The 25,709-nt window shown below is 61.8% G+C and overlaps 1 protein-coding gene and 1 long non-coding RNA gene across 2 annotated transcripts; both read left to right on the top strand.

The window, feature by feature from the left end:
* Nucleotides 1-1,861: 1,861 nt before the first annotated feature.
* On the top strand, nucleotides 1,862-25,268 carry PPP1R10 (protein phosphatase 1 regulatory subunit 10; the record flags this gene model as incomplete). The annotated part of the gene is made up of 19 exons (XM_075526023.1): nucleotides 1,862-2,015; nucleotides 6,047-6,165; nucleotides 6,255-6,341; nucleotides 6,479-6,614; nucleotides 8,574-8,625; nucleotides 8,715-8,792; nucleotides 8,882-9,052; nucleotides 9,189-9,291; nucleotides 10,293-10,402; nucleotides 13,793-13,893; nucleotides 13,989-14,136; nucleotides 14,231-14,386; nucleotides 14,485-14,731; nucleotides 17,336-17,411; nucleotides 17,528-17,743; nucleotides 17,978-18,089; nucleotides 21,263-21,358; nucleotides 21,473-21,907; nucleotides 24,982-25,268. Coding segments are annotated over exons 2-19 (2,718 nt in total), but the record flags the coding sequence as incomplete, so codon positions are not given.
* On the top strand, nucleotides 23,655-24,834 carry LOC142421365 (uncharacterized). Its single transcript, XR_012778872.1, has 3 exons — nucleotides 23,655-23,738; nucleotides 23,821-23,898; nucleotides 24,104-24,834. It is a non-coding gene; the product is annotated as an uncharacterized LOC142421365 (long non-coding RNA).
* Nucleotides 25,269-25,709: the final 441 nt, after the last annotated feature.

Genomic DNA, 25,709 nt, shown 5'->3' with positions numbered 1-25,709 from the left:
CTCCTCCCCCCTCCCCCGAAGACCCCATGTGACGTCGCCCGCCGCTCCGCGACGTCACCCGTCCCCGGGACCTTACCGCCGCACGGAGGGGCGCGGCCCGGTCCCCGTTCCCCGGTCTCCCCCCGGCCCCCCCGCCTTACCCGAGCCCACAGCCGCCGTCCCGGTCCCCGCAGGCCCCCGGCCGCCGCCCGCACCAGCGCCAGCCCCATGGCCAGCGCCATCTTGCCGGCGGGCCGCGCAGGCGCAGACCCCGCCCCGCACGCCGGAGGGGAGGGGGATGAGGGCGGGGCGCCGCCATCTTGCCGTCCGGCCCCACCCTTCCCCTCCCCCCCTCACCCCCGCAGCCGCGCATGCGCAGCCGTCGCCGGGTGAATAAAAACTGCGCCACACGGTCGGGGGACAATAGCGGGCGGCGGCCGCGCATGCGCAGGGCGGCGGCGGCGCAGGCGCGGCGAGGGGCAAGGGCACGCGGCGGCGCCTGAAGGGCGGTGCGGCGGCTTCGGCGCAGGCGCAGTAGGGCAGCTCGGTGACGTTAGCCCGGGCGCGGCCGGCGGAGGGAGGGGCGAGCGCGCGGCGGGGGGGCGTGGCGAGGCTTCTGGGCGGGGCCGGGTATAAAAGGCTCCGCCCGCGCTAACCGTCGCCATTCTGAGGGCTGGGTGGAGGTGAGTAGAGAGCTCCGGCGGGCCCGGCGGGGCGGCGGGCGGCGGTTGGGGGGGGTTCCCCCCTTTTTTGGGCGCTGGGGGGGGCCCTTTGGTAGGGCCAGCGTCCCTTTGCCTGGAGAAAATGGCGTCCCCCCCTTTCCCAGCCCCGCCGGGGGGGGACGGGGCCTTCAGCCCTTCGTTCTCCTCAGAGCTGAGGAGAAACTTCCCCCCCCGCCCCGCTCCAAGGGCGATTTCCTTCGGTTTTTTTTTCACCCCCCCCCCGCCCCCCCCCCCGTTTAAAATTCTCTCACCGGGGATAACGAGTGCTAATCATTTCGTGTCTTTCTTCTTTGCTTCTAATTTTTTTTCCATTTTTTTTTTTTATTTGTTGTGCCCCCCCCAACCCCCCCCCTCTTTTTTTTTTTTTTTTTTTTGTTCTCCTTCCTCCTTCCTTTCCCCGCTCCAGGTTTGGTTGCTCTTGAGAGACGCCGTCGCCTTTACCACGAGAACAAAACAAACAAAAACAAAACAAACAAAACAAAACAAAAAAACAAACAAAAAACAACAAAAAAACAAACCATACAAAACGATATACAAAAAAAAAAAAAAAAAAGAGGGAAGAAAGAGCTTTCTTCCCCCCCTTCCCGCTCCCATCCCGGTGCCGTGGAAGAGCCGCCATCGCAGCCTCCGTCCTTTGGACCGTCCTTGCGAAGCCGTTTCAAACTCGAAGGAAACCGCCACTTTAAAAACATATTCTCCCTCTTCTTCTCCCTTCCCTCTTAAAAACAAAGGCAAAAAATCCCCCCCAAATCCTTTTTTTTTGTGTTTTTTCTGTTTTTGGTTTTTTTGGTTTTTTTTTGGAAGCCCAGCAACTTTTTTTTTCGGTTTTTTGTGGTTTTGGGGTTTTTTTTGTGTGTTTTTGGTTTTTTTTTTTTTGGAAATTTTTGCCATCCTTTAGGCTCGACCAAAACCCCCCCTTTCCCAGAGAGAAAAAAAAAAAAAAAAAACCCAACCCCAAGACGAACAACTCCCCCCTTCCCAAATAACCCTTCTCAAGCCGAAAAACAAACAAAACAAACAAAAAAGTTGCTGCATTTTTTTTGAAAGCCATGACCAAACCCAAAGCAATTCTTTTTTTCCTCTGATTAACACCACCAATGCCAAAATCCAAACCTTGAAGCGCCGTCGGCGAGAAAAATAATTGGATAGTAAGTGTTGAATTTTCAACCAGCTGAATTCCCCCCCCCTTTAAAAAAAAAAAAAACCAACCCCCCCAAAAAAAAAACCCAGCTTTATTTGTACCAAAGAGAAAAAAAATAATGGGAGGAAGAGCCCCAACCGTGTGCTTGAGGAGGACGTAGGCTTTGCTAAAAGGTGGTTAAACCGTAAAATTTGGGGGTATTTTGGTCCAAAAGCCGTGGGAGCCGGTGGCGGAGGGTTCATGAGCTCCCACGCAAAAAGCAAAAGGGCAAAGCAACCCCAAAAAGTGGTGAAAATCACCCCAAAATCGCTTGGTTTTTTGCGGGGGAGACGGAAATTGGGGACCCGAGCGAGCAATCTGTACATAAAGATTGCGGGGCGGCTGTTAAAAGGCATCGGATCGGGGGGGCGGCGGCGGCTGGGGGGGGGGGGGGGGCGGTTTAGTTTTGCGAATTCAATGTTAAACAATGATTTCTTTTATATTTTTATTTTTTAGGTGCCATTTTAGGATTGTTTTTTGCGCAGAGAAAATGCTGGGGGTGGGGGGGGGAAGGAAGGAAGGAGGTTTGGGGAGGGTGGTTAAGGGGGGGGGTGCAATCTAGCAATAAAGATTGCTAGGCAGGCTTAGCTTTACCCCAAAACTTGCTTTTTTTCGAGCAAAAAAAAAAAAATAGAGGGTTGGCTTTAAAAAAACCCCCCAAAATACCCCCCCCCCCAAAATAAACCCGACTCGGGAGCTTCGGGGCCAAGATGGCGCGGCCGCTTGCCCGCTCTTTGTCTTATTATTTTTTTACTCGTTTTTCTTCTCTCCCCCCCCCCCCCTTTTTTTTTTAATCTTTTTATAGATATTTATTTCGTTACAGGTTGGGCCCCCCCTCGGGATGGGGGGGGGGGACACCCCGTTTGCATTCGGAGGAGAAAAAGGGGAGGGGGGGGGTCCCCAAACCCTTTAATCCACGCGGATTTAATCGTTCTAATTTTAATTGGCGTAGGTGTCGCGCGGTGGCGGGGGCGGCGGCGGGATTTTGGGGGGGGGGGAGGGAGGGGGTCGTTATATTTATATTTATGTGTGTATCCCCCCCCCCCCACCCCTCCCAAACCCCCCCCATTTTGGTTTTTATTTTTTCGGCTTCTAAAATGGCGCCTGGGCCTCGCCGTTGGCCGCGGCTGATGCAACCGGCTCCCGGCAAACCCCTCCCACCGCGCCGCTGCCTGGGGGCCCCCCCATATTTTCCCCATCCTTATCCCCCCCCCTCAATTTATCCTGACCCCCCCCCCCCAAAATCCCACTCTAACCGTACCCCCCCTCCGGCTTTCGTCCGCAGGATCCCGGTGCCGTACAGAGTAGGACCCTGCGGGCCGCTGCTTCTTTTGTAGGTTGTGCCAAAAATCCCCTTTTTCCTCCCCGAAAACAAGATGTTTTTTTTTAAAAACCCTCTTTTCCCTTTCCCCTTTCCCTCCTTTTTTTTTTGGGGAACACCCCCCCCCCTCCCCCGGTGGGTTTGGGGGGGGTGGTTTTGGAGGGGGGGGGGCAGGGGGGGGGGTGTACGTGGGGAGGGAAAAACCAGCGGCCTCAAGCAACTTATAACCTTGAATTTATCGTGACAGGGAAATGCTATCACTGGGCTTCACCCCCCCAAAAAAAAAAAAAACCCACAAAACCCCCCCAAAAAAAGACTTTTTTGGGGGGGGGCGCGCACCCTGAAAGTGCTCAAATTTATTTTTTTCCCCCGTTTGCAATGAATTTGCCCCGTTTTGGCAGCGCGGAGGTGCTGTGTGCGGTGCAGGCTTTAGGAAGCGAAGGGAACTTGGTTTTACTTCAGCAAAAGGGAGGGGAACAACCGCAACCCGCCGGGTAAGCAAAAAAACCTTTCTGGTCTTAATTACATTTCACAACCTTCATTTTTATCTAGTTTTTTTTTTTTTAATTAAAAAAAAAAAAAACCCAAATCTCCCTTTTTTTTTGGGGGGGTGGGGGGGGGTGGGGTGTTTTTTTTTTGGCTTTACCATCCGTCTTCCCGGTGCATGCGGATGCTGCGCTGGGTCGGGAGCTGGGGTTTTTTTTTTCCACCCACCCCCCCCCCCCCCCCTTCCCTTCCCTGGCTAAACACTCGACACCCAAACGGGAAGGATTTTGGTTAAAAGCAGAGAAATTTGGGGAAAAAAAAAAATCCATTTTGTTGATCAAATGCTGACTTTTTTTATTAATTTCGCCCCAAATTAAGCCCGCCGTGCGCGGGGGGAGAGCCTTTTTCTTCCCAGTGGTAGCATTTCCCTTGGGGGGGTGTGGGGTGGGGGGGGCCACAGCAGGCAGCCCCCCACCTTCACCTGTGGTTTCAGGGTCCGCGTGATCCCCCCCCTTTGTCCTCCCCCGCCAAAACCGGGGTGCAGGCTCCCCAAAAAGCTGCTTTTTTGGGGAAAAAATGAGCAAAAATGGCGTCAAAACGCGGTGGTGGCGGGGGGGGGGGTCAGGCCTTCCTGCGGCTGGTTGCTGGCAGGGCCGGACCAGGCTAAGCCCCCCCCTTAATTTTGGGGTGGGGTGGGATTTGCCCCCCACCCCCTCTAAGAGGTGATTTACCCCCTTGAGGGGGGGGGGGGCTTGGTGCTTTTTGGGGTCCCCCCCCCGTACCCCTTTAACCCCCTCGGTGGTATCGAAGCGGCTTCACCCCGACGGGGGGGTGCCGGGAGCTGTCGGGTCGGTGTTTGTTTCTATGTGACCCCCCCCAAAACAGAGAGGGGCGACCCCAAAATGGGGGGGTAAACCCCCAAATTCTTTTTGGGGGGGGGAGGGGGAGGGCACAAAGCCCCCCCCTCCCCAAACCAGGACCAGGGTGGTGGCCTCAGCACCAAGGGGGGGGGACACACCCCATGTCCTGCCCCCCCCCACCCCATCAGCCACTAGGCCAAGGGGGGGTCAAAGGTTACAAAGGACTTTTGTGCTTAAAAAACCCCAATTTGGGGTTAAAATAAGTAGTCTCCCCCCCCCTTAAGTGTATTTTTTTTGGGGGGGGGGTGGAATATTTGGGGGGGTTTTGCGCTCGAATTAACTTGCTCTTGTGTCTTTGCAGAGGGGTGGCTCGTGCCTGGCTCGCTGACCCCCCCCCCCCAAAAAAAAAAATCCCCCCCCAAGAAGGAGGGGGGGGCTGGCCGCCTGTATCCTTTAATTAACCTGGGAGAGGGGCGAGACTTAACGAAGTCCCGGCTCGTTAAGTCTTCACCACGAAGAGAAAATGGCGGCTGGGTGCCACACCCTCCCCCAAATATTGGTATTTTGGGGTGTTTTTCACCCCTCCCCTCTAAATTGGCGGCGTTTTGGGGGTGTTTTCGCACCACACCCCCCCCCAAAAAAGCAGCCCAGCTCCTCGCAGCCACCGCCTTTCCGCCTTCGTTAGCAAAGCTGGGGCGTAATTAAGCCGGAGAAGCTTTTAATTAGCGATAATTAAGAAGCTGGTTGACGTCAGGAGGATGAAATTGCCCCTCGGTGGGCCAGGCTGGATCTGGGTCAGGGACGTGATGGGCACCGCGTCGTTAGTGGGGCGCTGGCCCTAATTGTTAACCTGCTAATTAATGTTTAATTCGTTAGCCGTCGGATTTAATTGCGCCCCGGATGGAGGGGGGGTGTGGCAACACCCCCCAAATTTTGCGCCGTCACCGCTGTCCCCCCTCTCCCTTGCGCCGCCGTCCTTGCGTTCGTCACCTCGGCCTCTGCGCCTCGTTAAGCGCCGACTCGTTAATTAATCTTTGGGGTAAAACTGGGGGGGGGGCAGGTGTGGTTAAAAATGGGGGTGCTGTGACACCCCCCCCGACCCTCACCCTGCTCTGGGCAGGGGGGGCTCTGCCCCCCGGCGTGACCCGAACCCGCCGTCCCCGTCCCCTGGGGTGACAGCGCCGATTAAAACCACAAGCAGGGGCCACTTTGTCACCGCCGTGTCACCTCAGTGGGGGGGTGCCACCCCCCCCCGTGTGTGTGTCCCCCCCCCTCAGGTTGTGAGCGCCGTATTTTGGGGGCGATTTCCCCCTTTTGGGGGTCAAGAACATTTCCGAGGATGGATTTGTCATTGTCACCTTCTCAAAGGGGACGAAAATCACGGGGTGGGGGTGGGGGGACAGGGCTTGGGGGGGGACACAGAGCCTGGGGGGGGACACACGGGGTTGTCACCGCTGTCCTAACCCCCCCCTCTTCCTTTTTTCCCCTCCCCCCCCAGGGCTTTTCTGCCATGGGCTCAGGCCCCATCGACCCCAAGGAGCTCCTCAAGGGCTTGGACTGCTTCCTGGGCCGCGATGGCGAGGTCAAGAGCACGGAAGGCATCAGCAAAATCTTCAAGTGAGTCCCCAAAACGTCCCCTGTCCCCCCGATGTCACCGTGACGTGCGTGTGTGGGGGGGTCCTGACGCCTCGTTTCTCGTTAACCAGCTTAATGAAGGACTCGCAGAAGATGGTGAGTCGCTGCATCTACCTGAACATCTTGCTGCAGACGCGGGCGCAGGACATCCTGGCGAAGTAAGAACGGCGAAGCGGGGAGGGGGGGGAGGATCGGGGGGCTCCAGGCGAGAGCAGGATTTTGGGGGGGGGGGGGGGGGGGGTTTCACCCCATCCTGCCCGGATCCTGAGGGATTTTTCCCTCTTTTTCCCTTTAGATTTATCCGCATCGGGGGTTACAAACTGCTCAACACCTGGCTCACCAGTTCCAAAGCCTCCAACAACGTCCCCTTCCTGCAGCAGATCCTCCTCACCCTGCAGCACCTACCCCTCACCGTCGACCACCTCAAACAGGTTGGGGTGGCCTCCGTGTCCCCCCCCCCGGTGACTTTTGTCCTCCCTGGGGTGGCTTTTGGGTCCCCTGAGTGGTTTTTGTCTCTCCTAGGGTGGCTTTTGCGTCCCCCCCCAGGTGACTTTTGTCTCCTCAGGGTGCTTTTTGTCTCCCTGGGTGGCTTTTGATCCCCCCCCCAAGTGGCTTTTGTGTCCCCCCAGGTGACTTTTGTCCCCTCGGGGTGCCTTTTGCATCCCCCTGGGTGGCTTTTGGGTCCCTCAGGGTGGCTTTTGGGTCCCCTGAGTGGTTTTTGTCTCCCCAAGGGTGGCTTTTGTGTCCCCCCAGGTGACTTTGGTCCCCTCAGGGTGGCTTTTGGGTCCCCTGAGTGGGTTTTGTCTCCCGGGGTGGCTTTTGGTCCCCCCAAGGGTGGCTTTTATGACCCCTGGGGTGGCTTTTGTGTCCCCCCAGGTGACTTTCGTCCCCTCAGGGTGCCTTTTGCTTCCCCACGGGTGGCTTTTGCGTCCCCTCAGGGTGGCTTTTGGGTCCCCTGAGTGGTTTTTGTCTCCCCAGGGTGGCTTTTGTGTCCCCCCAGGTGACTTTTGTCCCCTCAGGGTACCTTTTGCATCCCACTGGGTGGCTTTGGTCCCCTCAGGGTGGCTTTTGGGTCCCCTGAGTGGTTTTTGTCTCCCCGAGGTGGCTTTTGTGTCCCCCCCAGGTGACTTTTGTCCCCTCATGGTGGCTTTTGGGTCCCTTGGGGTGGCTTTTGCATCCCCCTGGGTGGCTTTTGGGTCCCATCAGGGTGGCTTTTGGGTCCCCTGAGTGGTTTTTGTCTCCCCAGGGGTGGCTTTTGTGTCCCCCCAGGTGACTTTGGTCCCCTCAGGGTGGCTTTTGTGTCCCCTGAGTGGGTTTTGTCTCCCGGGGTGGCTTTTGGTCCCCCCAAGGGTGGCTTTTATGTCCCCTGGGGTGGCTTTTGTGTCCCCCCGGGTGACTTTGGTCCCCTCAGGGAGCCTTTTGCATCCCCCTGGGGTGGCTTTTGCGTCCCCCCTGGGTGGCTTTGGTCCCCCCAGGGTGGCTTTTGGGTCCCCTGAGTGGGTTTTGTCTCCCCGAGGTGGCTTTTGTGTCCCCCCAGGTGACTTTTGTCCTCTCATGGTGGCTTTTGGGTCCCCTGGGGTGGCTTTTTTGTGCCCTCGGGGTGCCTTTTGCCTCCCCTGGGGTGGCTTTTGTCCCCTCAGGGTGGTTTTTGGGTCCCCTGAGTGGTTTTTGTCTCCCCTAGGGTGGCTTTTGTGTCCCCCCCCAGGTGACTTTTGTCCCCTCAGGGTGGTTTTTGTCTCCCAGGGTGGCTTTTGGTTCCCCCTAAGGGTGGCTTTAGTGTCCCCCTGGGTGACTTTTGTCCCCTCAGGGTGGCTGTTGGGTTCCCTGACTGTTTTTTGTCTCCGAGGGTGGCTTTTAGTCCCCCCTGGGTGGCTTTTGTCCCCTCAGGGTGGCTTTTGTGTCCCCCCTGGGTGACTTTGGTCCCCTCAGGGTGGCTTTTGGCTCCCCTGAGTGGTTTTTGTCTCCCCTAGGGTGGCTTTTGCATCCCCCCAGGTGACTTTTGTCCCCTCAGGGTGGTTTTTGGGTCCCCTGAGTGGTTTTTGGTCCCCCCCGGGATGGCTTTTGTGTCCGTCCAGGTCACTTCTGTCCCCCTCAGGGTGGTTTTTGGGTCCCCTGAGTGGCTTTTGGTGTCCGTCCCCCGTCCCGTCCCGTGTCCGTCCCCCCGTCCTGTCCCCGTCCCCCCCCCCACCCCCCCCCCCCCGGGTGGCTTTTATGTCCCCTGGGATGGCTTTTGCAACCCCCCCCCAGGTGACTTTTGTCCCCTCAGGGTGGCTTTTGGGTCCTCCCAGGTGACTTTTGTTCCCCCAAAGTGACTTTTGTCCCCCCCAGGGTGCCTTTTGTCGTCCCCCCCCCCACGCTGCCGCTCACCCCACGTCTCCCATCTTTTCCAGAACAACACAGCCAAGCTGGTGAAGCAGCTCAGCAAATCAAGCGACGATGAAGGTGAGCACCCCCCCAAAACCCCCTCAGACTCCCCAAAACCCCCTGAATTCCCCCCAAAAATCCCCCCTTAACCCCTTTATCTCCCGCAGAGCTGCGCCGCCTCGCCTCCATCCTCGTCAGCGACTGGATGGGTGTCATCCGCTCCCAGAGCAGCACCCAGCCGACCGGTGAGCCCCCCGCCCCGCGCCCCCTTTTCTCCCCCCCGTCTCAATCCCCCACCAGCGTCTCACCCTTTTCCCACCTTTTTCCCTCCCAGAACGGGATAAAAAGAAGCGAAAAGAGGAAAATAAAAGCAAAACGCCCGTCCAAGAGAAACCCCAAGAAGCCAAAACCGAGGCTAAAACCGAGGAGATGCTGGAGAAGAAGCGGGAGAAACCCAAATCCCTGCGCACCACCGCTCCCAGCCACGCCAAATTCCGCTCCACCGGTAATTCCCCCCTCCGTCCCGCGGATTTTGGGGCTGCTTTGGGGTTTTTTAGGCAATTTGGAGGGGCTGCGGTGGCTCGGGGGATGCTGCGAGGGGACGTACTAACGATGTTCCCCCCCCCCCGCCCCCGAACCAGGGCTGGAAATGGAGACGCCTTCGTTAGTGCCCGTGAAGAAAATGAATTCGTCTTCGACCGTTGATAAATACAGCCTGAAACCGATGCCCATAAAGAGGCAGAAGTGAGTTGGGGGCTGCTTTTGGGGGGCTGGGGGCTGCTTTTGGGTGCCTTGGGGCCATTTTTGGGGGGCTGGGGGCTGCTTTTGGGGAGCTCAGGGCCATTTTTGGGCAACTCTGATCTGTTTTTGGGGGCTCAGGGCTGTTTTGGGGGCCTCGGGGCCACTTTTGAGGGCCTCGGGGCCATTTTTGGGGAACTTGGGGCCATATTTGGGCAACTCTGACCCTTTTTTGGGGGGCTCAGCTGCTTTTGGGGGGCTGGGGGCTGCTTTTGAGGGCCTCGGGGCTGTTTTTGTGGGTCTCAGGGCCGTTTTTGGGGGCCTCGGGGCCATTTTCAGGGGTCTTGGGGCCATTTTTGGGCAACACTAACCCACTTTTGGGGGGCTTGGGGCCGCTTTTGAGGGCCCCGGCACCTTTTTTGGGGGGCTTGGGACCATTTTTGGGGAACTTGGGGCCATTTTTGCAGAACTCTGACCCTTTTTGGCCGGGCTCGGGTCTGTTTTTGAGTCCTCGGGGCTGCTTTTGGGGGGCTCGAGGCCATTTTTGGGGAACTTGGGGCCATTTTTGGGCAACTCTGACCCTTTTTTGGGGGGCTCAGGGCTGCTTTTGGGGGGCTCAGCGCTGTTTTGAGGGCCTCGGAGCCGCTCTTGAGAGGCTTGGAGCTATATTTGGGGAACTCTGACCCCTTTTTTTGGGGGGCTCGGGGCTGCTTTTGGGGGCTTGGCACTGTTTTGGGGGGCCTTGGAGCCATATTTGAGGAACTCTGACCCTTTTTTGGGGGGCTCGGGGCTGCTTTTGCCTTCCTTGGCGCCGTTTTTGAGGAGCTCGGCGCCATTTTTGAGGAGCTCGGGGCCGCTTTTGAGGGCCGCGGGGCTGTTTTTGGGGGGGCTCGGGGCCATTTTTGGGCAACTCTGCCCCGCTTTTGGGGGGCCGGGGGCTGTTTTGGGGGGTCGGGGGCTGTTTTGGGGTCCCTGGCGGGGCCTGAGCCGCTCTCCCCCTCCCGCAGCCTCTCCTCCCTTCCCGGGGACGTTCCTCCCGCCGAGAAGAAATACAAACCCCTGAACACGGCGCCCAACGCCACCAAGGAGATCAAAGTCAAGATCATCCCCCCCCAGCGTGAGTGGGGACCCCTGGGTGCTGTCTGGGGACCCCTGGGTGCCGTTTGGGGACCTTGGGTGCCGTTTGGGAACACCTGGGTGCTGTTTGGGGACACCTGGGTGCTGTTTGGGGACACTTGGGTGCTGTTTGGGGACACTTTGGGTGCCATTTTAGGCACGCTTTGGGTGCCATCTGGGGACACCTGGGTGCCGTTTGGGGACACCTGGGTGCTGTTTGGGGACACTTTGGGTGCCATTTTAGGCACGCTTTGGGTGCCATCTGGGGACCCTTAGGTGCCATCTGGGGACACCTGGGTGCCGTTTGGGGACCCCTGGGTGCTGTTTGGGAACACCTGGGTGCCGTTTGGGGACACTTTGGGTGCCGTTTTAGGCACGCTTTGGGTGCCATCTGGGGACCCCTGGGTGCTGTTTGGGGACACTTGGGTGCCGTTTGGGGATGTTGGGTGCCATTTGGGGACCCCTGGGTGCTGTCTGGGGACCCCTGGGTGCCGTTTGGGGACCTTGGGTGCCATTTGGGGACACCTGGGTGCTCTCTGGGGACACCTGAGTGCTGTTTGGGGACGCTTTGGGTGCCATTTTAGGCACGCTTTGGGTGCCGTTTGGGGACCTTGGGTGCCACTTGGGGATACCTGGGTGCTCTCTGGGGACACTTTGGGTGCCATTTTAGGCACGCTTTGGGTGCCGTTTGGGGACCCCTGGGTGCTCTTTGGGGACACTTTTGGTGCCATTTTAGGCACGCTTTGGGTGCCATCTGGGGACCCTTGGGTGCTCTTTGGGGACACTTTGGGTGCCGTTTGGGGACCCTTAGGTGCCGTTTGGGGACACTTGGGTGTCATTTTAGGCACGCTTTGGGTGCCGTTTGGGGACACTTGGGTGCTGTTTGGGGACACTTTGGGTGCTATTTTAGGCACGCTTTGGGTGCCATCTGGGGACCCTTAGGTGCCATCTGGGGACACCTGGGTGCCGTTTGGGGACACTTTGGGTGCTGTTTGGGGACACTTTGGGTGCCATTTTAGGCACGCTTTGGGTGCCATCTGGGGACACCTGGGTGCCGTTTGGGGACACTTTGGGTGCTCTTTGGGGACACCCAGGCACTCTTTGGGGGACACTTTGGGTCCCATTTTGGGGATGCTTTGGGTGCTGTTTGGGGACACCCGGGTGCTGTTTGAGGACACTTGGGTGCCATTTTGGGGACACCTGGGTGCTGTTTGGGGGACTTTTTGGGTGCCGTTTTGGGGACACTGCCTTTTTTTGGGGACACTTTGGGTGCCATTTTGGATACACTTTGGGTGCTCTTTGGGGGGACCCTTGGGTGCCTTTTTGGGGACCTTCTGGGTGCCTTTTTTGGGGACACGTGGGTGCCTTTTGGGGACAATTGGCTGCATTTTTGGGGGGCTCTGCCTTTTTTGGGGGGACCCTGGGTGCTGTTTTGGATACACTTTGGGTGCTGTTGGGGTGCCCCTCTGGGTGCCTTTTTGGGGGGACACTTTGGGTGCTGTTTGGGGGACAATTGGGTGCTGTTTTGGGGGGCACTTTGGGTGCTGTTTTGGGGACAGTTGGGTGCTGTTTTGGGGGACACTTTGGGTGCTGTTTGGGGGACACTTTTGGTGCCATTTTGGGGACACTTTGGGTGCCTTTTTTGGGGGACCTGGGTGCCATTTTGGGGACAGTTGTTGGGAGACACTGGGTGCTCTTTAGGGACACCTGGGTGCCTTTTTGGGGCAGTTTTGGGTGCTTTTTGGGGCAGTTTTGGGTGCTTTTTGGGGACACTTTGGGTGCCTTTTTCGGGGACACTTTGGGTGTCTTTAGGGACACTTTGGGTGCCTTTTTTGGGGACACTTTGGGTGCTTTTTTGGGGACACTTTGGATGTATTTTTGGGGACACTTTGGGTGCCTTTTTTGGGGCGACACTGGGTGCCTTTTGGGGGACAATTGGGTGCCATTTTGGGGACAATTGGATGCCATTTTGGGGACACTTTGGTGCCATTTTGGGGACATTTGGGGTGCCTTTTGGGGGGGACACTTCGGGTGCCTTTTTGGGGACAATTTAGGTGCTGTTTTGGGGACACTGGGTCCCTTTTTGGGGTGACACTGGGTGCCTTTTTTGGGGACACTTTGGGTGCCATTTTGGGGACACTTTGGTGCCATTTTGGGGACATTTGGGTGCCTTTTTGGGGACAGTTTAGGTGCTGTTTTGGGGACACGGGTGCCTTTTTTGGGGGACACTTTGCCTTTTTTGGGGGACATTTTTGGTGCCTTCTTTGGGGACGCTTCAGGTGCCTTTTTTGGGGACGCTCTGGGTGTCTTGGGGACAATTGGGTGCCTTTTTGGGGGGACATGGATGTATTTTGGGGACACTTCGGGTGCCTTTTTTGGGGACACTTTGGGTGCCTTTGGGGACACCTGGGTGCCTTTTTTGGGGGATGCTTTGGGTGGCACTTGGGGACAGTTTGAGGGGGACTCTTTGGGTGCTGTTCTAGGGACACCTTGGGTGCCTTTTGGGGGACACTTTGGGTGCTGTTTTGGGGACAGCTGGGTGCATTTTTGGGGGGATGCTTTGGGTGCCTTTTTGGGGGACACTTGGGTGCCTTTTTGGGGGACACTTTGCTTTTTGGGGGGGACTTTTGGGGGACACTTGGGTGCCTTTTTGGGGGACACTTGGGTGCCTTTGGGGGGGACTTTTGGGGGACACTTTGGGTGCCTTTTTGAGGAGAGTGGGGTCCCTTTTTTGGGCCACTTTTGGGTGCTGTTTTAGGGATCCCTTGGATGCATTTTTGGGGACACCTTGGGTGCCTTTTGGGGGACACTTTGGGTGCCGTTTGGGGGACAACTGGGTGCATTTTGGGGGGGACTTAGGGGTGCCTTTTTGGGGACACCGTGGGTGCCTTTTTGGGGGACACTTTGCTTATTTGGGGGGGACTTTGAGGACAGTGGGGTCCCTTTTTTGGGCCACTTTTGGGTGCTGTTTTAGGGATCCCTTGGATGCATTTTTGGGGACACCTTGGGTGCCTTTGGGGGGACACTTTGGGTACCGTTTTGGGGGTACTTTGGGGTGCCATTTTGGGGGTACTTTGGGGTGCCTTATTGGGGGACACTTGGGTGCCTTTTTTGGGGACACTTGGGTGCCTTTTTGGGGACACTTTGCTTATTTGGGGGGGACTTTGAGGACAGTGGGGTCCCTTTTTTGGGCCACTTTTGGGTGCCGTTTTAGGGACCCCTTGGGTGCCTTTTGAGCGGACACTGAGTTCCCTTTTGGGGACGCAATTGTTGCAGGACGATGGGGTGCCTTTTTTGGGGACACCCGGCTAGCTTTTGGGTGCCTTTTTTTTTTTGGGGTGGGGGTGAAGGCGGGGGGGCCTTTGGGTGACGCCTGCCCTCCTTCCCGCAGCCATGGAAGGCCTGGGCTTCCTCGACGCCCTCAACTCCGCTCCCATCCCCGGCATCAAGATCAAGAAGAAGAAGAAGGTGCTGTCCCCCACCGCCGCCAAGGTGAGGAGTCTCCCCGGGGAGCGGGGTCCCTTCCCCGCATATCGGGGTGTTGTGTCCCCCCCAAAAAAAATAATAACCTCTTCCCCCTCCCCCAGCCCAGCCCCTTCGAGGGGAAGCCGGCTCCCGAAGCCAGCTCCGCCAAACCCTCCTCCCCGGAGCCCACCGCCGCGTCGGAGCCGATGGAGACGGATCGACCCGGCACGCCGGTGCCGGCCGTGGAAGTGCCGGAACCCATGGAGACGGGTAAATGGGATAAAAAAAGGAGAGGGGAAAACCCGCGGGGGGTGGGGGGGGGGGGTTAATACGGGTGCTGAGCCCCTCCGGGATCCTCCCGTAGGTTCGGCGGAGACGAGCGGCGACGCCAAAACGGCCGAAAACGCGGCGGAAAGCGGCCAGCTCACCAAAAAAGGGCGGAAAAAGAAAACGGTGAGTTGGCCGGAGGAGAGCAAACTCCGCGAATACTTCTACTTCGAACTGGACGAGACCGAACGAGGTGAGCCCCGTCCCTTCCCCCGCCGCGCGCGTGCGTGCGCGCGCGTCCTCGGCGTCCCCGAGCTTTCGGCGGTGACGCCGGCCTCCCCTTCCCGGCAGTTAACGTCAACAAGATCAAAGATTTTGGGGAAGCGGCCAAGCGGGAGATGCTGATGGATCGCCAGGCGTTCGAGACGGCCCGCCGCCTCAGCCACGACGCCATGGAGGAGAAGGTGCCCTGGGTTTATCCCAAGCTCCTCGATCTCCCCGCTCCCCTCGTGGTGCCGGGCAGCGGCAGCCGGGAACGCTTCACGCAGGCCGAGAGGGAGAAAGGGATCTTGCAGGAGATCTTTCTGTCCAAGGAGAGGTGAGTCGATCCCTCGGGATCTCCTCTGGGCCCAGGGAAGGGGCGGTTCTCGATAGCGGACTCGGAGCCGTGCGTTCCCCTTCTCCTTGCGAGGAGGTGCTAGAGCCGCCCTCCCCTTTCGATCCGCTGGGGAAGCGGATCGCCCCAGGGGATCCCTTGTTGGGGGGGGGGGGGGATCCCCGGCGCCCTGATCCCCCTCCCCAGGATCGATGGAGTTGATCCTCCCCGGCGGTGAGGATCCGCGGAGGTGTGCTGGGTGGAGATGGCGCGTGGGAGGGCCGTGGAGCTGGGATCACCCCGGATCCCCGAGGATCCGGAGCCTAGGGGGGAGCCCAGATCCTCTGGATCCGCTCAGCGGAGCCAGGGGATTCCTGGAGACGGGGCACGCGCGAGGCATCTTCGTGGTGCGGCCTCGGGGATCCTTGCGCCCGGGGCTGGGGGATGTGCCTGCAGCTCAGATCCCTGGGATCCCTTGGGATCTGGAGCCGGCTGTCCCCGGGATCCCTGCGGATCTGCCGCTGGAGGCCGGGCAGGAGCTGCGCAACCTCACAGGGGGGTCGTGGGAGCCCCGGTCCCCCCCGGATCAGCGGGGTCAGAGGCTCGATTGCCCCCGGTGCGAGGATCTATAGGGATCCAGGGGCTGGGCGGAGAGTGTGCCAGAGTCTGGATCCCCTGGGATCTCTGTGGATCTAGTGCCCGGGGGAGGTTGCTGGAGCCCAGATCCTCTGGGAGCTTTGGGGGTCTGCAAGGGGGAACCAATCTCTGGGCCCCAAGTCTTCCGGGATCCCTGAGGATCTAGAGCCTTTCAGGGGAGGTTTTCGGGGCCCAGATCCTGTGGGATCTCTGAGGGTCCTGAGCCCAGGGGGAGGTTTTCGGGGCCCAGATCCCCAGGAATCCAGAGCCAGGGGAGGGGAGAGGTTTTCCGGGCCCAGATCCCTTGGGATCTGTGAGGATCTAATGCGGGGGCAGGGGGGAGGGTTGTGGGGGCCTGGATCCCCAGGGATCTGTGAGGATCCAGAGCCAAAGGGGAGGTTTTCAGGACCCAGCTCCCCACGGATCCAAAGTCGGGTGGGGGGTGCAGATTGCTGGGGCCTAGATCTCCCAGGATCCCCAAGGATCTGGTGCCTGGAGGAGCCTTCTGGAGCCTGTGGGATCCCTGAGGATCCAGAGTCTTAGGGGAGGGAGACACAGGATCCCTGAGGATCCAAAGTCTTTGGGGGAGGGCCACGGGATCCCTGAGGATCCCAAGTAGGGGGGTCACACACACACAGGATCCCTGAGGATCCAAAGTCTTTGGGGGGAGGGACACAGGATCCCTGAGGATCCACAGTGTTGGGGGAGGGATGCGGATCCCTGAGGATCCAAGGTCTTGGGGGACAGGGGGACACACACAGGATCCCTGAGGATCCAAAGTCTTGGGACACACGCACACAGGATCCCTGGGGATCCACAGTGTTGGGGGAGGGACACAGGATCCCTGAGGATTGAAAGTCTTTATGGGGTGGGAGGGATGACACAGGATCCCTGAGGATCCAGAGTCTTTGGGGACACACACACAGGATCCCTGAGGATCCAGAGTGCTGGGGGAGGGACACAGGATCCCTGAGGATCCAGAGTCTTTGGGGTAGGGACACAGGATCCCAGGTCTTGGGGGACACACACAGAGGATCCCTGAGGATCGAAAGTCTTTATGGGGGGTGGGGGTGGGGGATGGCACAGGATCCCTGAGGATCCAGAGTCTTTACGGGGCGGAGGGGAACGGGGCGGAGGGGAATGACACAGGATCCTTGAGGATCCACGGTCTTGGGGGACACACACAGAGGATCCTTGAGGATCCACAGTGTTGGGGGAGGGACATGGATCCCTGAGGATCGAAAGTCTTTATGGGGGGGCATGACACAGGATCCCTGAGGATCCAAAGTCTTTACAGGGCATGGGGGATGACACAGGATCCCTGAGGATCCAAAGTGTTGGGGGAGGGACATGTATCCCTGAGGATCGAAAGTCTTTGCAGGGGGGGGGTGGGGTGGGGTGTGTGAATGACACAAGATCCCTGAGGATCCAAAACGCTGGGAGACATACGCACAGAGGATCTCTGAGGATCCACAGTGTTGGGGTAGGGACACAGGATCCCTGAGGATCTAAAGTCTTTGGGGGGGGGGGAATGACACAGGATCCCTGAGGATTGAAAGTCTTGGGGGACACACACAGGATCCCTGAGGATCCCGAGTCTTGGGGGAGGGACACGAGATCCCTGAGGATCCAGAGTCTTGGGACACATGCACACAGGATCCCTGAGGATCCAGAGGCTTTGGGGGGAGGGACACAGGATCCCTGAGGATCCAAGGTCTTGAGGGGGGGGGTGGGACACAGGATCCCTGAGGATCCAGAGTCTTTGGGGGGAGGGACACAGGATCCCTGGGGATCCAAAGTGCTGCGGGGGACACCCAGGATTTGAGGATCTCAACTTGGGGCGGGGGTGGGGGGAAGCTGTTGGGCCTCCCCACCCCCCCCTCGCGGATCCCCCCGGGGAGAGCTCGGAGATCCCCAGATCCCAGGGATCCGCTGACCTCTGACCTCCCCTCCCCCCCCCCCCCCCCCCAGCGTCCCCGACAGCCCCCACGAACCCGATCCAGAATCCTACGAGCCGCTGCCGCCCAAACTGATCCCCCTGGACGAGGTAAGTGCCGCGCCCCGCCGCGCCCCGCCGCCACAGCCCCCCCTCCCACGCCCCCACCCCCCCACCCCCCAGCCCTCCCCCTCCGCCCCTCACCCCCCTCTCTCTCCCCTCCCCAGGATTGCTCCGGCGAGGAGGTCGCCTATCCCGACGGATTGGAAACCGGCGCCGCCGCCTCCTCCTCCTCCTCCCCCTCCCCGGACGCCGGCGGCGCCGGAGCCAAACTCCCCCCGGTGCTGGCCAACCTGATGGGGAGCGTGGGGGCCGGTAAAAGCCCCCAGGGACCAGCGCCCGCCGCCCCCATCAACATGCAGGAGATCCTCACCTCCATCATGGTAACCGCCCTCCTCCTCCTCCTCCTCTTCCTCCTCCTCCTCCTCCTCCCCCCGCCCCCTCCTCCTCCTCCTCCCCCGGGGGGCTGACAGCGAAAAGGGGGGGGCGGCGGCGGCGCTGGGGAGGGGAAGGGGGTTCTCCCCCTCCCCCCTTTTTATTTCTGCCCTCCCCCCGTCGCTGACTGGCCCCCCCCCCACCCCTTTTGTGTTTTGGGTTTTTTTTTTTGGTGTCCGCAGGGCGGGCCCAGCACCCACAAAGCGGAGGAGCTGATGAAACAGCCGGATTATTCGGATAAAATCAAACACCTGCTGGGAAACCTGCAGGCCCAGCCCCCGGGGCCCGGCGGAGGTGAGCGGGGGACGCCCGCGGGGACGCGGGGACGCGGGGCGGGGACGTCCCCGGCAGCCGCGCGGGGACGCCGGTCTTGCGGGGACGCCGGTCTTGCGGGGACAGATGGTCCCGGAGGGGAGGGAGGGGGAGGCCGAGGGGACACCTGGGCTTGGGGACGGCGTCCCCTGTGCCCAGCGGGGACGTGGGGCTGCCCTTGGCTTGGGGACAGGCTTGGGGACACTGTCCCCTGCCCCAGCGGGGACACAGGGGTGCTCTTGGCTTGGGGACATGATGGGGACACTGTCCCCTGCCCCAGCGGGGACACGGGGCTGCCCTTGGCTTGGGGATGCAGTTGGGGACACTGTCCCCTGCCCCAGCGGGGACACAGGGGTGCTCTTGGCTTGGGGACAGGCTTGGGGACACTGTCCTCTGCCCCAGTGAGGACACGGGGCTGCCCTTGGCTTGGGGACACAGCTGGGGACAGAGTTGGGGACACTGTGCAGTGGCCTGATGGGGACGTTGGGGTGCTCTTGGCTTGGGGACAGGCTTGGGGACACTGTCCTCTGCCCCAGCAGGGACACGGGGCTGCCCTTGGCTTGGGGACACGATGGGGACACTGTGCAGTGGCCTGATGGGGACGTTGGGGTGCTCTTGGCTTGGGGACACAGCTGGGGACACAGTTGGGGACACTGTGCAGTGGCCTGATGGGGATGTCAGGGTGCTCTTGGCTTGGGGACACAGTTGGGGACACTGTCCCCTGCCCCAGTGAGGACATGGGGCTGCCTGTGGTTTGGGGACACAATGGGGACACTGCGCGGTGCCCTGATGGGGACGTCGGGGTGCTCTTGGCTTGGGGACACAGTTGGGGACACTGTCCCCTGCCCCAGTGAGGACACGGGGCTGCCCTTGGCTTGGGGACACACTTGGGGACACTGTGCCTGTGCCCTGACAGGGTCATTGGGGTGCTCTTGGCTTGGGGACACACTTGGGGACACTGTCCCCTGCCCCAGCGGGGACACAGGGGTGCTCTTGGCTTGGGGACAGGCTTGGGGACGCACTTGGGGACACTGTGCGGTGCCCTGATGGGGATGTGGGGGTGCTCTTGGCTTGGGGACACAGCTGGGGACACTGTCCCCTGCCCCAGCAGGGACACGGGGCTGCCCTTGGCTTGGGGACACACTTGGGGACACTGTGCGGTGCCCTGATGGGGACGTCGGGGTGCTCTTGGCTTGGGGACAGGCTTGGGGACACTGTCCCCTGCCCCAGCGGGGACACAGGGGTGCCCTTGGCTTGGGGACACAGTTGGGGACAGAGTTGGGGACACTGTGCAGTGGCCTGATGGGGACGTTGGGGTGCTCTTGGCTTGGGGACACTGTCCCCTGCCCCAGTGAGGACACGGGGGTGCTCTTGGCTTGGGGACACAGCTGGGGACAGGGTTGGGGACACTGGGTAGTGGCCTGATGGGGACGTTGGGGTTCTCTTGGCTTGGGGACAGGCTTGGGGACACACTTGGGGACACTGTGCCGTGGATGTGGGGGTGCTCTTGGCTTGGGGACAGGCTTGGGGACACTGTCCCCTGCCCCAGCGGGGACACGGGGCTGCCCTTGGCTTGGGGACACAGTTGGGGACACAGTTGGGGACACTGGGTAGTGGCCTGATGGGGACACAGGGGTGCTCTTGGCTTGGGGACAGGCTTGGGGACACTGTCCTCTGCCCCAGTGGGGACACGGGGCTGCCCTTGGCTTGGGGACACACTTGGGGACACTGTGCGGTGCCCTGACAGGGTCATTGGGGTGCTCTTGGCTTGGGGACAGGCTTGGGGACACGATGGGGACACTGTCCCCCGCCCCATCAGGGACACGGGGCTGCCCGTGGCTTGGGGACACGGCCAGGGGACAGTTGGGGACACCGTACCGTGCCCTGACGGGGATGTTGGGGTGCCCCTGGCTTGGGGACACGCTTGGGGACACCGTCCCCTGCCCCGGCGTGACGTGGGGGTCCCCTCAGCTCGGGGCGGTGACACTGGGGGGGGTCCCTCACCTTGGGGACACGGGGTGACACTGGGGTCCTCTGGCCATTGCCGAGGGCCTGTCCCCATCCCGGGGGGGGGGGGGGACGCGACACGGGGACACTTTCGGGGGGTCCCTGTGGCTTGGGGACATGTGACAAGTGTCCCCAGCTGTCCCCGTGGGCTGGGCACTGCCAGCGCCGTGTCCCCTGTGGTGGGGGGTGACACGGCGGTGGGGGGGGGATAGCGGTGTCCCCTCGCCTTGGGGACCTGTGACTCGGGTGTCCCCTGGGTTTGGGGACATGGGGGGGGGACGGGGGGGGGACATTGGGGTCCCCTCAGCCTGGGGACTTGTCCCCTCTCTGGTGGGAGGTGACACGGAGGGGGACCTGTGTCCCCTCAACCTGGTGACACCCGGTGTCCCCTTCTGGGATGACATTGGGGGTCCCTTTGCTTTGGGGACAACACCTGGGGACAGTTGGGGACCAAAGGGGGACAGCGGGGGGGTCTCAGCGTCCCCTCGCTTTTGTGACGAGCGCTTGGGGACACCGCGTCCTCCGCGGTGACACCGGGGGGGTCTCAGTGTCCCCTCAGTTCTGTGACAAGCGCTTGGGGACACCGCGTCCTCCGCGGTGACACGGGGGGGGTCTCAGTGTCCCCTCAGTTGTGATGAGCGCTTGGGGACACCGCGTCCTCCGCGGTGACACCGGGGGGGGTCTCAGTGTCCCCTCAGTTCTGTGACGAGCGCTTGGGGACACCGCGTCCTCCGTGGTGACACCGGGGGGGGTCTCAGCGTCCCCTCGCTTTTGTGACAAGCGCTTGGGGACACCGCGTCCTCCGCGGTGACACCGGGGGGGGTCTCAGTGTCCCCTCAGTTCTGTGACGAGCGCTTGGGGACACCGCGTCCTCCGCGGTGACACCGGGGGGGGTCTCGGTGTCCCCATAATTTGGGGACAAGCTCCGGGGACCCTTGGGGCCACCCTGTCCCCCCCTGGGGTGCCACAGAGGCCGGGGGGGGAGGGGTGGGGAAGGCCCCCTTAACTTGGGGACGTCGGGGGGGGGGGCACTGTCCCCTGTGTTTTGGGGACACGGGGACTTCGGGGGACCCCGGAGTGGCTGTGGGGGGGTCGGGGGGGTCCCCCCTTCTTTATTAACCCCCCCCCTGTTTTTTGTGTCCCCGCAGTGCCCCACGGCTTGCTGGGCCCCGGCCCCATGGCCAACGGCTTCGCGCCCGGCCCCAAGGCCATGCAGCACTTCCCGCCGGGGGGGCCCATGCCCGGTAAGTGCCGGCGCGGTGCGGGGGGGACGCGGGGGGTCGCCGGCGGGGACGCCCCCCCCCCAGCCCCCCGCCCCCCCCCTCACCCCCTTTCTTTGTTGCTTTCTCTCCCCACAGGCCCCCACGGCGCAGGCGGGGGGGGACCCGGCCTCCCCCCCGGTCCGGGCATCCCCGGCGGCCCCCGGCTTTTAGGGCCGCCCCCCCCTCAACGCGGCGGCGGCGGCGGCGGCGGCGATTTTTGGGAGACGCCGGAAACGGGGGGGACCCTGCGAGGCGGCCCCCACGGCGGCGGCGGCGGCGGCGGCGGCATGCGCGGGGGGGGCCCTTTCCACCGCCCCCGCGGCCGTAGCGGCGCCGAACCCCCGTACCGATGCCGCGGCGGCGGCGGCGGAGGAGGAGGAGGAGGAGGGGGGGGTCGCAACGGGGGCCCCCCAAATGGCGGCGGCGGCGGCGGCGGCACGGCCAGGGGGGGGCCCCCCGGTAGCCACGGCGATCACGGCAGAGGCCACCCCGGCGACCACCCCCGGGGCCACGGCGGAGGCCACGGAGGAGGTAAATGCGGGGGGGGGGGAGGGGCCTGGCTCTGGGGGGGGCCCGGCCCCGGCTGGGAGGGGCCCGTGGGTGCCCCCTCCCCGCCCCCGCCCCCCCCGCCCTTCCTGCCCCGCTGGCGGGGGGGGGAGCCCCCTCCCCACCCCCACCCCCACCCCCTCCAGCCCCTCGAGCCCCCCGGGCCCTGGGGGAGGGGCCCCGACTGGCGGCGGCCCCCCATGGGGCTCTAGGGGGGAGGGGAGGCGGGGCGGGGGGGAGGGCAGCCCCCACCCCCGGGCGGGGCAGCCGGGCATGCTGGGAGGCAGGAGCGGCCGTAGGCGAGAGCAGGGCATGCTGGGAGTTAAGAGCAGATATAGGCTTGGCCCTGAGGCATGCTGGGAGTTAAAACCAGCTATAGGAGAGAGAGCAGGGCATGCTGGGAGTGAAAACCCGCTATAGGATGGGCAGCAGGGCATGCTGGGAGTTAAGAGCAGATATAGGAGAGAGAGCAGGGCATGCTGGGAGTTAAGAGCAGATATAGGCTTGGCCCTGAGGCATGCTGGGAGTGAAAACCGGCTATAGGATGGGCAGCAGGGCATGCTGGGAGTTAAGAGCAGATATAGGCTTGGCCCTGAGGCATGCTGGGAGTTAAAACCGGCTATAGGAGAGAGAGCAGGGCATGCTGGGAGTGAAAACCCGCTATAGGATGGGCAGCAGGGCATGCTGGGAGTTAAAACCAGCTATAGGAGGAGAGCAGGGCATGCTGGGAGTGAAAACCCGCTATAGGATGGGCAGCAGGGCATGCTGGGAGTTAAGAGCAGATATAGGCTTGGCCCTGAGGCATGCTGGGAGTTAAAACCAGCTATAGGAGGAGAGCAAGGCATGCTGGGAGTTAAAACCGGCTATAGGATAGAAAGCAGGGCATGCTGGGAGTGAAAACCCGCTATAGGATAGAGAGCAGGGCATGCTGGGAGTGAAGAGCGGCCATAGGATGGGCAGCAAGGCATGCTGGGAGTTAAAACCGGCTATAGGAGAGAGAGCAGGGCATGCTGGGAGTTAAGAGCAGATATAGGCTTGGCCCTGAGGCATGCTGGGAGTTAAAACCGGCTATAGGAGGAGAGCAAGGCATGCTGGGAGTGAAGAGCGGCCATAGGAGAGAGCAGGGTATGCTGGGAGTGAAAACTGGCTATAGGATGGACAGCAAGGCATGCTGGGAGTTAAAACTGGCTATAGGAGGAGAGCAAGGCATGCTGGGAGTGAAGAGCGGCCATAGGCTTGGCCCTGAGGCATGCTGGGAGTTAAAACCAGCTATAGGATGGGCAGCAGGGCATGCTGGGAGTTAAAACCGGCTATAGGAGGAGAGCAGGGCATGCTGGGAGTTAGGAGCAGCCATAGGATGGGCAGCAGAGTTAAACCCAGCTCTCAGGTGGGCAGCAGGGCATGCTGGGAGTGAAGAGCAGATATAGGCTTGGCCCTGCGGCATGCTGGGAGTGAAAACCGGCTATAGGACAGAGAGCAGGGCATGCTGGGAGGTAGGAGCGGCCATAGGATGGGCCCTGAGGCATGCTGGGAGTTAAGAGCGGCCATAGGCCCGAACTGAGGCATGCTGGGAGTTAAAACCAGCTCTAGAATGGGGAGCAGGGCATGCTGGGAGTTAAAACCGGCTATAGGATAGAGAGCAGGGCATGCTGGGAGTGAAGAGCGGCCATAGGATGGGCCCTGAGGCATGCTGGGAGTTCGGAGCAGCTATAGGGTGGGCAGCAGGGAGCTTAAACCAGGCCTAGGATGGGCAGCGGGGCATGCTGGGAGATAAACCCAGCTCTAGGGCAGGCAGCGGGGCATGCTGGGAGTTGTAGTGCAGCTCTGGGGCAGGCCCCGAGGCATGCTGGGAGTTGTAGTGCCGCTCTAGGGCAGCACCGAGGCATGCTGGGAGTTAGGAGCAGCTCTAGGACGGGCCGCGAGGCATGCTGGGAGTTGTAGTGCAGCTCTAGGGCAGGCAGCAGGGCATGCTGGGAGTTAAAACCAGCTATAGGATGGACAGCAAGGCATGCTGGGAGTGAAGAGTGCCATAGGAGGGGCCCTGAGGCATGCTGGGAGATGTAGTGCCGCTCTAGGGCAGCACTGAGGCATGCTGGGAGCTAAAACCAGCCCTAGGGCAGCACTGAGGCATGCTGGGAGTTGTAGTCCAGCCCTAGGGCAGGCCCCGAGGCATGCTGGGAGTTGTAGTCCAGCCCTAGGGCAGCACTGAGGCATGCTGGGAGCTGCCTTGCCGCCCCACGGCCGCCCCCACAGGACCCCACGGCGTGGCAGGGCCGGGCCCGGGGCGCTCTGCCCCACGGCCGCCCCAGCTCCGGGGCGGGAGGGGGCGAGGAAGAGCTCAGCATCTATGGGGCTGCCCCACGGCGGCGCACAGGGACCAGCCCGGCTCCTAAGGCGGGGCTCGGGCGCCGTGGGGCTCTGTCGCTGCCCCACGGCGGCGTAGAGGGACCAGCCCAGCCCCACGGCCGAGCTCTAGGGCAGGGATCGGGGCGCCGTGGGGCTCACGGCCGCCCCATAGAGCGTCAGCCCCGTAGGGGCCGCGGCAGCTGCAGCGCCAGGCTGTGGGGCAGGGAGCGGGGCGCTATGGGGCTCGTCCCCGCGCCCGGAGCCAGCCCCATAGCCGCAGCCGCCCCACGCCCGCCGTTCGGAGGGGGCTCGGGGCGCCGTGGGGCTCATCCCCAGACCCCAGCCGGCCCCATAGCTCCAAGCCGGTGTTAGACCGGTGCCGGGGGGGCTCCGCCGCCGCCCCATAGCGGGGCGGCCAGCCCCATAGACGCACCCCCTCCCAGCTCTTAGGGTCAGGCCGGTGGAGTTCGCCGTGGGGCCCGTTGCCGCCCCACGGCTGCCCCACTTCCCCCCCCCCCCCCAACAAAAGCGAGGCCGGGAGCCGACCCCGCGTGTCTCCGCGTCCCCCGCCCCCCCCCCCCCCCCCCCCGCCTCCCTCTCCCCCTTTCTCCCAGAGCCACCGCCGTGGGGCCGCCGTGGGGCCGCCGTGGGGCCGGGGCGCCGGCGCCTGACGCGCCTTCCCCCCCCCCCCCCCCCCCTTTTCTCTCACGCAGACATGTCGAGCCGCGCCGTCTGTCGCCACTTCATGCTGAAGGGCAGCTGCAGGTACGAGAACAACTGTGCCTTCTACCACCCCGGCGTCAACGGGCCCCCCCCTGCCGTAGCGCCCGCCGCCGCCCTTCCTCCCGCCCCGCCCCCGCCTCCTCCTCCTCCTCCTCCTCCTCCTCCTCCTCCCGCCCTGCCTCCTCCTCTTCCTCCCCTCTCAGACTCGCGCTGCAGCCGCCGACTTTATGGCTTCTGTGAGGCCTCCGTGATGCCCCTTCTCCCCCGGCCGGCGCCGACTTGGAACTCCCTCCCCCCACCCTCCCTTCCCCCCCCCAGGGCGCAAGGACCATCCCCCACCCCACCCCCCACGGGGCGGAAATACCCACTTAGGGGGCAGAAGTACCCGCTTAGGGGGCGGAAATACCCACTGTGGGGGCAGAAATGCCCACTGTGGGGCGTAAATATCCACTTAGGGGGGCAGAAATACCCACCTATGGGGCGTAAATACCCACCCATGGGGCAGAAATACCCACTATGGGGCAGAAATACCCACCCATAGGGCGGAAATACCCACTATGGGGCGGAAATAGCCACTATGGGGCAGAAATATCCACTTAGGGGGCAGAAATACCCACCCATGGGGCGTAAATAGCCACTATGGGGCAGAAATATCCACTTAGGGGGCAGAAATACCCACCCATGGGGTGTAAATAGCCACTATGGGGCAGAAATATCC

Source organism: Mycteria americana, chromosome 29 (genome assembly GCF_035582795.1).
Source record: "Mycteria americana isolate JAX WOST 10 ecotype Jacksonville Zoo and Gardens chromosome 29, USCA_MyAme_1.0, whole genome shotgun sequence".
Taxonomy (NCBI): domain Eukaryota; kingdom Metazoa; phylum Chordata; class Aves; order Ciconiiformes; family Ciconiidae; genus Mycteria; species Mycteria americana.
This window is presented reverse-complemented; position numbering and strand designations above follow the sequence as displayed.